The sequence below is a fragment of the Leopardus geoffroyi genome, chromosome C2 (genome assembly GCF_018350155.1).
Source record: "Leopardus geoffroyi isolate Oge1 chromosome C2, O.geoffroyi_Oge1_pat1.0, whole genome shotgun sequence".
NCBI classification, from domain to species: Eukaryota; Metazoa; Chordata; class Mammalia; order Carnivora; family Felidae; genus Leopardus; species Leopardus geoffroyi.
The window spans coordinates 88,384,317-88,396,833 of record NC_059333.1 but is presented as its reverse complement, the minus strand read 5'-3'; the positions used below and the strand labels follow the sequence as shown (position 1 = coordinate 88,396,833).

Sequence of the window (12,517 nt, the reverse complement as noted above, 5' to 3'; positions counted from 1 at the left end):
AATAGGCCGACTCTTGACTTTGGCTCAGGTCATCAGGTCATGATCTCACAGTTTGTGAGATCAAGCCCTGTGTAGGGCTCTGCACTAGCAGCACAGGGCCTGCTAAGGATTCACTCTCTCCCTCTCTCTCTGTCCCTCCCCCTCGCTCCCCCCCCTCTCAAAATAAATAAACATTAAAAAAAAATGATGAAGGGGCGCCTGGGTGGCTCAGTTGTTTGAGCGTCCAACTTCTGATCAGGTCATGATCTCACAGCTTGTGGGTTCGAGCCCCGCATCGGGTTCTGTGCTGACAGCTCGGAGCCTTGAGCCCACTTAGGATTCTGTGGCTCCCTCTCTCTCTGCCCCTAACTCATTCGCATTCTGTCTCTCTCAAAAATAAACATTAAAAAAATTTTTTTTAAATGATGAATGAATGGAAATTCAGAGGGACCAGACCAAACAGCATATTAGTACCACCAAGGGACCCTGAAACAAAATCCTTTATTCCCACACCAGAGCCTGCTGTTCCTGTGCATTCTGCCTCATGACCTCTGTGGTTGAGGTCTCCAGTGAGGAAAATGGTCACAGCTCTTCTGTGAGGATTAATAAGAAAATCTGTAAATTGTTTTTAGCTTGTTGGGAGAGAAAAAAAATGTTCAATTTCTACTTTATTGCTATTATTACGTGAACCAGATTGAATTGCTGTGTCTCGTAAGAGTTTCTTACGACTAGTGTGAAGTTTCCCATTTTAACCTAAGCCAATTTTAAACGGCCCATAGAATACAGAGAGAACTGTAATAATTCAATCGCCACACTCAGTACATTGTTTGAAATACAACCGAAGAGGAGGATGGAAACTTGCAAGCCTGAAGCAGGAAGATGGAGCCTGTGAATGTGTAAAAAGACATATCCTACGTAATGAAGAAGGGGCGGTGTGTGGTGAGAAGGTTAGTGTTCACCTGCACTGCAGGGCCTCAGTACGTGGACCGTGGCCATAACATGCAAGGGCCAATGTTGTTCATTTATAAAGTGAGAAGACTAAACTCAGTTACCTCTCAAGTCCTTTCCATTTCGGACTGTATTTTAATTGTTGCCATCATCCTCCACAAAAATATCCTGAAATAGTTTAAGACAAATTACACAGAATATCTCATGGATCATAGTTCCAGGGTTGTTGTTGTTGTTTTTAATTTTTTTTAATTAATTTAATTAAATAAATGTATGTCTCAGCTTCAGAGTTCTTTTGTAAGGCAGAGGAGCACTGGAGTAAATATTCTTCCCCTTCAGCTCTGTGCTTCAGGGGCCTCGTCACCACCTTTGGTTAGTTGCACCAGGCACTAGTCTAGTTGCTATTTATCCTGCACGGCTGAATGCTCTGTTCCCACGTCCCGCACAACCAGGGAGGGCACTGACCAATGAGCACTGTGTCCTGGTACAAACATCCCTGAGCACCTATCTCTTTTCCTCCTTTTCTTGGATCCTACCCCAGCGTGCGGTGTGCTCTTGGGTCATCTCAGGAGCCATCTGGGCCATGTTGGGGAGAACTGAGGGAGCAGAGTGCTGACTGAGTGGCATGCACTGTAGGTAAGCTAGAATCTCTCAGAGAACCGTATTTATTTTGCATTCACCCTTTTGAATTAGCAGAGGAATTGGTGATAGTTACTATGTAGAAAGAAGCATTAAAGAGAATGGTATCAGATTGGTTGTGTCAGAAAATAGCTAGAGGATGGAAAACTAGACAAGGCAATGCTTCCTGACTCTGGAAAGATTTGTAGGACCAAAAACTCCAGAGTACAGGGAGCTGATAACTTGTGGGAATGCTTCCTTTCATAGGGAAGTAATTTTCCTTCTCTCTTGGACTCAGGATGTTTCTAGGTTCTAGTGTATATTTTCTCATATTTTTTACAATGGTGTGGGGTTCATTCGCAAGTCACAGTTGCAACTCTAATATAATGGAGTTGTGTGATTTTTCTCAGCCTTTTAAATTTTCAATTATTTTATTACCAGAATTCTCTTCTGTTTGATCAATTTTCTGAAAGAAGCTCCATCTAAACATGCAAACAGAACTGGGGAATAGTTGCAAACATCTGGACAACTCCAGAAAAGGTATCTTAATTGATTATTTTAGACAAGTCTTTGATCTTTACTAGTATTAATTATCCAAGAATGTGTTGAGATCTCTAATTTTGCATATGTGCAAATGGTCTCACACAAATATATTTGGCAATAGTGTTACTTTACAGGAGATTTTCTTCCTCTGCAAACTAAATCAGAGTAATTTTAGTTATGAGAAAATATACACAAATTCAAACTGACAGCAATTCACGGATCCCTAATATTCCAGTGTGCTCTGGTATTTGTCACCAGCTTTGTAAAATGATTATTAATAGTCTGACTGCAAAGTTGTTTAAGAAACATTTCATTTCAAATTAGGCATAATCTTTTTCTTTCAGATTATACAGATGCATTGTTAAAGCCCTTTCCTCCTTCCCTATATTTGGTTTATTTTCTCTGTTTAAAAAAAAAAAGGAGAAAAAAATATATAACGAGGAACAAAAGAACTTGGAAAGAAGCAAACAAAAGTTGGCAAGTAATTAGGAAGTTCATTTGACTATCTTAGATCAACAAACAATGCTTTAGGTCTTTCCAAAGCACTTTGTACCATTTGGTTCAAATGCATTCCTCTGAGTGGCTAATTTTTTAGCAACAACAGAGGGTGGTCAAGATAAGGCAGGGTGGCAACACCAGTAACTGACAACCAATTGGGAGGCCTTTGTCTAAGAACCTTCCGTGAACAGGAAACACTGACAGTCAAAGGAAGGGAGACTTCTATCTGGAGGACACTTCTCCCAAGAACAAATAATTCAAAATTACATTGAAGATAATGCTCCAGGGAAGTGATTACTATTCCCAACTTTACTCTTAGGATTCTTCCTCAAAAATTTAGATTGCTGTTGTGGGCAAATGGGCTACACTGAGCCACACAAACAGAACTCAACCAATCAGTCAACCAGTAGTCAATCAACCAATAAAATCTAAATATTTCAGATCCAAAGCCTAAGTTTCCTTCCCCTAAATGTGTTGAGATACTTGCTTTTTCTAACGTGCTTTGAGCAAAGAGACTTCATTGGCATAAAATAATAAAGATTTTAAACATTGGCTCACATTTTTTTTTTGTTTTTTTGTTTTGTTTTGCTTTGTTTTTCAATTTCCCAACCGTGGAGCACTGGTTTTAAGAGCTGTCAAAACCCACTCGTAGACTGGTTTACTCCCACTGGAGAATTCTGAAAACCTTTGACTGCTTGAAAGGATACCACCACCTATGGTATCCCTAATAAAGGCCCCGCCACAGTTATCCACAATTCACCAAGGGCAAGGCTGTCCCATGAACTCCTCCATCTTGACTCCACCTGCGTGAGTGATGGCCTTAGCTAACATTTTTGAGCAATATATGTGAGGCATGTGCTAAGTGATTTCGGTCTTGACTTTTAACAGAATCTTGGAAATAACTCTATGAAATAAGTGCTATTGTTATCCCCAGATGAGGACACTGAGAGTTAACTAAGATACCACAGCTAGTAAATAAAAAACCAAGGTGCAAACCCAACACTGCCTGACCTTGAGTCCATGCCTTTACCCATTACACTGTTTCACCTCCTTAGAAAGAACATTATTCTCATGATGTTTCTGGATACCCAGACACCCACAACACAATATTAGTTCTCTGAGGCTAAAAGCCATGTGCAATATATTGCCTCTGAATTACCACAAAGGCCAAAGATAATGCTAGGGACACAGTAGGTACTTGCAAAATACTTACTGAATTCACAAATGAAAACTCTTTGTTCTAAAAACTCTGTCTCACTGTGCTATGAAATGGAGTATGAATCCATAAAATTTTAGTTATAAGGATAATGTTATTTGAACAGAACAAGATGGCATTATGAAAAATAGATTTCAATCTATTAAGCACAGAGCTACAACCAGTTTAACAGGATAATGTAAGGATTATTATAAGATCTTAAGAGATTACTGTAAGTGGCACATGATCCCCTTTGCTATCAATCAACACAAAACAATGCTGAGAAGCAGGTTTTGTTGTTTATTTGTTTTTACATGGAAGTTGTATGGAGTTGTATGACTGGACTAGTTAGGACAGCCTGGTTCTATTATTGGTTCTGAAACTAAATGATTCTATGGCTCTCGGAGAAGGCTGATCTCTTCAGGACCTAAATCTCCACATGGTTAAAAGCAGGGGAGGATCAGATTAGATGATAGATAAGGTCTCACAACTCTAAAATCCCATCATTCTGTAATATTGCTACATTAGATTCCACTGTTCGTGTAGCTAGAAATGCTCACATTGTAATTTTTACCTTTTGCAAAATGTTGTCAGGAAATCCAAAGACATTTTATGACAAAACTCAGTATGGAAAGGAATACAGCAGCCTTTTAGCCACAAGCTGGGACGCAGCAACTCGTGTGTGTGTGTAAGGGGAGAGGAAATGCAGTGATCCGCTCTGGTGTAGACAAGGTCAAATCTAAAATAATAGCCCCAAGACTCACTGTACATAGAATTAGTGACTGCTCATGTATAAATACAGAGTTTCTAGTAACATCATATATAGCATATATAGCACAATTCTATATATATAGACGTGCTGGCTTCCATGATCTACCTCCCTGTTAATTAGCTGCATTATGGTAGTTAACTAATGTGACCTTTCTGGATCTGGGTTTTTCCACCTGTAAGATGAGAGCACTGGATTGGACATGTGCCTAGCTCTAAAACAAGTAGTCTTACTGCAGTAGGAAAAAATACATTTGGTTATGAGAGTCACTTGCTGCCTTCTTTGGAAAGTAGTTCCTGATAGGTAGAGGCTCTGATGTCGGCTGGGAAGACAATAGTTGTGAGCACCAAGTTTGGCATAGCTAGCCCAGGACTAAGTTGCTCTGTGTGATTAAGGAAAAAGATTGAGAAGCCCCAGAGAGGGGATTCTGGGAAAGGATGCAGGAAGCAGTCAAGTTAACCACTGGTGCTGAAAGAAGGGATAAGGAAATAGGAGACCCCAAGAGCTGTAAGACTAAGAGAAGAGACCTGAAGGGGAAGGCTGGGTTTTTAAAACCATCTCTTTCCCCTCTATCTCTAAACTGCCAAGAAAGTATATACTCTTCAATAATGATTTGGTGCAAGTAAATTTTTTATTCTGAAAGTAAAAATGATTAAATCCAGCCTCGGAAGCAGTGTGGAGGAATGGCTGATATATGGGTTAAAAATGCATTTCAAGGGGCGCCTGGGTGGTTCAGTCGGTTAAGTGGCCGACTTCAGCTCAGGTCATGATCTCGCGGTCCGTGAGTTCGAGCCCCGCGTCAGGCTCTGTGCTGACAGCTCAGAGCCTGGAGCCTGTTTCGGATTCTGTGTCTCCCTCTCTCTGACCCTCCCCCGTTCATGCTCTGTCTCTCTCTGTCTCAAAAATAAATAAACGTTAAAAAAAAATTTTTTTTTAAATGCATTTCAAGAAAATTTGTTGTAAGAGATATATCCAAGTTTACAATATTAATAGCACTGTAGGATGAAGGATCCCCTCTACTGTGCTGTGGCCAGATGGCATCTAAGTTCAGTTGTGAATATTGTATTTCAGCAGGGGTCTCAAACTCAGACAACTCTAGGGGCCAAGTTGAGTGAAGCCATAACTAAAACAATAGGTGCTACATAGAAACGTGGAGCTGGAGAACGCATATCCTGTGGAAAGGCGGTCCATTTTCTCTTGCTTTTTCTGTTTTATTGAAAAACAAAATAAATAAAAAAGTGTGCCAAGGAAAACACATCTGTGGGCCAGAACCAGACAGCTTGCAATCTCTGAAAGAGTCATTAACAAATCAGAGGACATTCAGAGGAGAGTGGTCAGGATATAAAATAATTCAAAATCGTGTGGTATGTGAACAAGTGAGTGAGCTGGAATTCCTTAATTTGAAAAAGAGTAGGCCCTGGGGAACCTGGTATGTGAAGGCTGGTTTACAGACAAGGGATTAGAAATGTTTTATCTTTCCTTAAGAGCTGGAACCAGAAAAACAGGGGCAGCCATTAAGGATCAAATAAGTTAATATTTATAAAGCGCCCACAACAGTGTCTGCACAGAGTAAGCAATGCAGAAGTGTCTATTATAAAATAAAATAAAATGCACTGGATATTCAGAGCTGTCCAAAGCTTAACTGAGCTTAAATGAGGTGGGTGGCCAGAGGGTGGGCACCTTGTAGGGATGATTGAGGGCCAGAACACTGACAGACAGAAAATCCACTGAGACTTGAAGACTATCAGTATCCAGGTCTGGATGTTTCTCTAAGGTAAATTGTAAACTTGGATTCAGTTGTATGTGCATGAAATATGAAAGACATTTCTCCTCTACTGGATGGCCATGCATCACATCTCACTTCTCAGACAAATATACAAGCATCAACTGAAGTACAGGGGAGGTATATACAGCCATATAAAGTGAAGGAGGTCGCAATGGAAGTGTGGGCGCTCTGGAACGGAATTGCCAGAATGCCCCCAGAGACCTCCTACAAATAAGTGAATGGCTTAGACACAATGAGAGCATCAAAATTTAGCATCTACCAATCTCTCAAACCCTCCTTTATGACTTTTTGTCAAACCAAACAGATGTGAGCACTTTCATGTTTGATCACTCAAAATAGAATTCCAGGTCTCAAAACTCTAAATTACATGGAAACAAAGAGGCACAACAAAAGACTGAGGAGACATTTGCAAAATACTTTTAAAATACCTAAATTCTGATTACAATGGGCGTCATGTGCAAAGAAGGATAATGACCAGTGTAAAGACAATAGTGACCAGACCTCTTACTCAATCAAGAAGCTCAGCACTGATGTAGGTATGAATACTGGAGTGCTGAGAACACTGGGTATGACCCAGGTGGGAAAATTGGACTTCTTTAATAATTGCTTCATTGTTGCTTTGTGAAAAATGGAGCATTTGGAGAAAATAAAGATTTCTGAAGTATCCACTTTTGGTCAGGCACAGTGCTAGCTACTTTACCTGTGTTATTTTATCTAATTCTCAGGTTAACCTTAACAAAAAGGTAATTTAGTGCCATTTTATACAAAAGAGAGTTCAATTTAATAAATTCATTCAGCTCTTATATATACTTTTGAGGGATTATAAATCAATAAAAACTTTTTGAAGAGTAATTCAGCAGAATCTATCAAAATTTTTAAGGAGTAAAATTACTACCTCAGCAATTCCATTTGCAGCCATTTATTCCTCAGAAATACTTTCACAAGTGTGTAAGGATATTATGTGCAATTGTCTTCATTGTAGTATTATTAGTAATGTTGGACATCTGAGGACACCCAAGTATTTTCTAGTCAAATAACTTAGGATACAACTGTATTCTAGAACATTTTGAATGCAATAAGAACAATGAAAAAGATGACATTAAACTCATTCAGAAGGATATCTTAGAAATTTTTTTGAGCGTAAAGATCAAGATACAAAACGTATGTAGCAAAGTCAACTTTTTATTAATAAAAAGTATATAAACCTGTATGTACATAGTGGAAGGTCTGGAATCATATAAACTGAGTGACTGGTAGTCATTCTATCTAGAGAAAGAGAATGAGGAGCTAGGGTGGAAGGGACCACTTTCTACTTCCTGCTCTTCTGTATTGTTTCCACTATTTATTTTTTTTTATAATCTTTTAATGTTTATTTTTGAGAGAGAGAGAGAGAGCGTGTGAGGCAGGGAAGGGGCAGGGAGAGGGTGAGACAGAAGATCTGAAGCAGGCTCTGTGCCGACAGCAGAGAGCCCAGTGTGGGTCTCGAACTCACGAACCGAGAGATCATGACCTGAGCTGAAGTCAGACGCTTAACCGACTGAGCCACCCAGGCACCCATATTGTTTCAACTATTTTAGACGAATATGTGCTGTTCCATTTTAAAAAAGAGGGAAAGTCACAATGAGCCCAAAGTCACACAAGCAGCAGCTGGCAGTCAGAATTCAGCACAGTGCTTCCTCCAGAATCGACTTCTAAGTTTACAATTTGGGAATTCTCCCTTCTTGAAATGAGTTTACTCTATCTAGGGCGGAAAATGATGCAAAGTAGAATTACCTGGGAGAAAAAGTGAAAAATTTCTAGGGAAAATCAATTCAAACATGGATGGAGGCCATGGCAGCAACTATAAATGCACTTCCCTGCCAAAGAATACACCCTTCCAGACATGGAGAGCTATGCTAAACTGTATTGTGTCACATCAGCTTGTTCTCCCAAGAATGCAGCTCTTTATAGCAGCTCCAACTACTCTATTAAGTTACCCCACCAGACGTGGTCAGGGACACATAGCTCCCACTGATTACACCCCTTCCACATACTCTGTCAACATATTTATATCTCCAAATTTGAACCTTCAGCATCTCCTCTGGCTTTTCTCCGATAGCATCATGCTGAAAATCAGGGTTCTAGTAAATCACATCTCTATAGCATAAATTCCATGGCAGGCAGAAGAACTGGATTTTTAGAAATACAATATTTAACCACACTGTTGATTATAGATACTAATGAGATACAGATTTCTGAAACAAGGCAGCCAGGACTGAGTAGAACATGAATATAAACACCCAAAAATATTTCCAAAGTTCCAAGGATACCAAGAGTGGACAAATAAAGTGGTAGTGAATGATCTCTTTAGAGCAGGGTGGGCTCCTACTAACAGGAAAACATCATGAGAATCACTCCATCATGAGAGTCACTATTAGCTACTTGTCTATGTAGGTTCAAATAAGTTCAATGGTCACAGCATTCAAGCAGGCAGCATCTAGATACATCACACAAATACACACGCATGCTTGTACACACAAACCTATTTGGCAATTTTAGCTCAGAGAAAATTCATAGAGAATAACATATAAGGCACTTAAAAATATGTATCCAGGGGGACCTGAGTGGCTCAGTCGGTTAAGCACCCTACTTGGGCTCAGGTCCTGATCTCCCAGCTTGTTGAGTCTGAGCCCCGCATCAGGTTCTGTGCTGACAGCTCAGAGCCTGGGGCCTGCTTAGGATTCTGTGTCTCCATCTCTCTCTGCCCCTGCCCCTCTCACACTCTGTCTGTCTCTGTCTCAAAAATAAACAAACATTAAAAATGTGTTTTTAAATGTATCCAAACCCAAATGGAAACAAACAGGTCGGCCCACCTGGCTAATACATCCTGTCTGCTCCCAGAAAAACACTGTCTCTCTGTTTTCTATTTTGAACCCAATGTCAGAGAGGAACAAAGTGTTGAATAATTAAGAAAAAAAATCAGACAAACATCAAAACCCATGCCCTTGCCTTGTATTTAGATAAGAGTATACAAATTGAGAAAACTTCATATGAATGTTCCTCAGGTGAGACGATTTCAGCAAAATCATTTTATTATAGATGCATTTACAATGCAAACTGCAGATGTCATCAAGCAGACTTGTACTTTAAGAGGTGTACTCATATTCTACAGATTAACCACCTAATGGCTCCACAGGAAAAATTATACCAAAACACATTGGTGTTTGCATAATTGAGAAGCATTCATTTAAAGATAAACTTCATGCCTCTTGTAGCTCTAGATACTGAGGATGCATAATAACACGTAATCACATGAATTAATAAGATTACTTCAAACCTTTCAGCACTTAACAGAAGTAGTTAAGTCATTTTCCAACCAACACATCAAGACTATATCGAAAATCTCCTTGGCATGTCACCATTCTGGGTTTTCTCATTCCCATCTTTACCCTTGCCAATATTTGACCAGAGGTAGAAAGGTCAATGTAAATAATCAGAGCTTCTGAGTGTGCATTTTTATGAATATATGTGTCTAAGTAGCTCACTTAAGCAAGGTATCGTTTACCCATTAGTCGATATTATCTGTTTGAAATTTACCTAAGACCTAGAAAATAAGTGGGAAAAGTCCTGAGCAACCAAAAGAAATGTCTACAAGTGAGGATAAAGTAGACCATATATGTAATACATCTAGTGGCTTATAGAAGATATTTGATAAATGATCACCCTATTATCACCATTATCATCATTATTGCCTCCACATGGATACAGAGGACCTGGGATCAGTTATCCTAGAAAGTGATTTAAAGCAGCTAAGAAGCAATCATCTGAAATAGAGGACAGACACATTTTGCCTCTGCCAGGCCTACTTAAAATAGTAAAAGAGAGTTAGCATTCTGACAATAAGGGAGAAAATTATAAATGTCAGACATAAATCAAAAGAAAGAACAGCATGAGGCCATTTGCACCAGGACAGATAGTATAGAGTATCTGAAGCCAGGGAGATCATCATTACATCTTTGCAAAGCACACCTTTGATGTTCTTAATCATGACATTGTGATAAGAATAGCAGCCATGGAGTCAGATCTGAGTTCAAATTCCAGCTTGGCCTCCTTGTGGTTTTGTGATCTTGGTTAAGTTACTTAACTATTCTGATCCTCAGTCTATTCCTCTCTTACATAAGGAGTGTATCTCTTCCATCATAGGAGTAGTTCTAAAGGAGATGTTAAATATAAATGGCTAACAAAGGGATTGCCACGTGGGATCCACTTATTAAAAAAATAATAGCTATATTGTTATTATACTTTGCTTTGAAAAAAAACATGGAAATATATAGTTAACTTTTAAAGATCCCTTTCAAGCAGTTTAATGCTATAAATCAACTGTGTCACTTAAGGGAATAATTTTCAGTTATCTACAAAGTGAACATATGGAAAGCCTATATGATGCTGCTATGAATATGAAAACTTGGTTTATAACATAATATATAATCAGACACAGATGAAGGAGAAGATATGTAATCAAAAGGCAGAAAGAATAATGTCTTTTTTTTCCATTTTATCTGGGTCAAAGTAAGTTCACAAATGTCTCAGACATAAAAAGCTGTTGAAAAATTATTGAAACTGGACCAATCACTACACTTCTGTAAGTGTAACTATGCTAGCTTGCAAGTATATTTCTGCTGTTTCTTCCATGACATTTCTCTGTTTATTCATTTGAAATCACAGACAAAATGTGAATCCCTCCAAATACACTCTTATAAATGCCAGTGAGACCTTGAGCATCCACAATGGCTGACAGAAAAGCTCCTCTTTGAAAGAGTACAAAACCTTCTGATGACATTCATGCTATGACCATGGGCATATTCAATCAGTTTAGTAGTCTTAAGAGACTTAAGAGAAATGGTAAAAGGGAGAAAAGTATGGAATAACCAGTGCCTCTCCAGCTTGAAAGACACTCAAGAAATCCCTATTGAACTAGTAAATATGTGAATCCTAACTGGAATGCACAGAGAAATCTTTATGATAGATAAAATTAGGACCTGATTCAAAAGAATGGAGGCTGTTATTCAGAACTCACAGTTCAAACACATCCAAGCAAATATAAAATGTATTGGCTCATATAAGTAAAAATGTCAGAGGTTGACTACTTTTGGCATAGCTAGATCTGCTCAAAAATGTCCTCTATTCATTTCTTGGCTTTTCTTTCAGATTGGCTGCATCTTCTAGAAATTTCTCTCCATGTGTTAAGAATAGATAGCCACCAGCAGCTTCTGACTTACATAGACTTTGCCCTCAGAAGATTTCAAACATCCAAATAATTACCCAGAAATAGGTTCCAAGTGACTCTGCTTAGATTTGACTGGCCCTGCAATGATCATGGCATTCTGATTTGCCACCTTGGTTCATGTGACCACACCGGGATGGGGTGTGTGTGGGGGGGGGAGGTGGGGGTAGTGCTCTGTGACTGATAGCCCTACCAGAAACATATGATGAGAGAAAGGGGCAATCTCCAAAAGAAAGATGAAGGAAAGCTAAAGTAATAGATGCCAACTAGAGTCCCTTACTGTAAATTATTTTAATATCCTCTGTCGGTTCCTTCCTTGAGCCTCAATAATATTATGGTCAGTGGTAGAGCACCTGAGTGGCTCAGTCAGTTAAGCATCCAATTCAGCTCAAGTCACGATCTCGTGGTCCGTGAGTTTGAGCTCAGGCTCTTGGCTGACAGCACAGCCTGAAGCCTGCTTCAGATTCTGCGTCTCCCTCTCTTTCTGCCCCTCCCCCACTTGCTCTTTTGCTCTCTCTCTCTCTCTCTCTCTCTCTCTCTCTCTCTTATAGTCAGTGGTTTACATGCCCCAGACCTTATTAGGATTTCAGCTTTCTCAGGGTGGAGGATATGTTTTCCTCATAATATGGTACACTGAACATTGTGAGTACTCATTAATTTAAAGGGATAACTTATACACAATTGTATAGTGTAAAGAATTATATAATTGTATATTTGTATACATTTAAACTGTAAACTGTCAAGAATTATATAAGTATTTAGAGCAGGAGACTTGTCTTTGACCTGATATAGTTAAAAACATCATGGGACACCTGGGTCAGTTAAGCATCCGACTTCAGCTCAGGTCATGATCTCAGTCTATGAGTTCGAGCCCCGCATTGGGCTCCGTGCTCGGAGCCTGGAGCCTGCTTTGGATTC

At 39.3% G+C, this 12,517-nt stretch overlaps 1 protein-coding gene across 2 annotated transcripts in view; it reads left to right on the top strand.

The window, feature by feature from the left end:
- The window catches only part of KCNMB2 (potassium calcium-activated channel subfamily M regulatory beta subunit 2), a 237,676-nt gene that overhangs the window by 22,017 nt on the left and 203,142 nt on the right, over positions 1 to 12,517 (top strand). Inside the window, exon 2 of one of the 2 annotated variants that reach the window (XM_045502918.1) lies at positions 1,469 to 1,563. The exons of the other annotated variant lie outside the window; for it this stretch is intronic. Within the exon in view, the coding sequence (XP_045358874.1) occupies positions 1,553 to 1,563 (11 nt within the window). The 5' untranslated portion in view covers positions 1,469 to 1,552. The remainder of the gene's footprint in view (positions 1 to 1,468; positions 1,564 to 12,517) is intronic. 2 annotated transcript variants of the gene reach the window in all.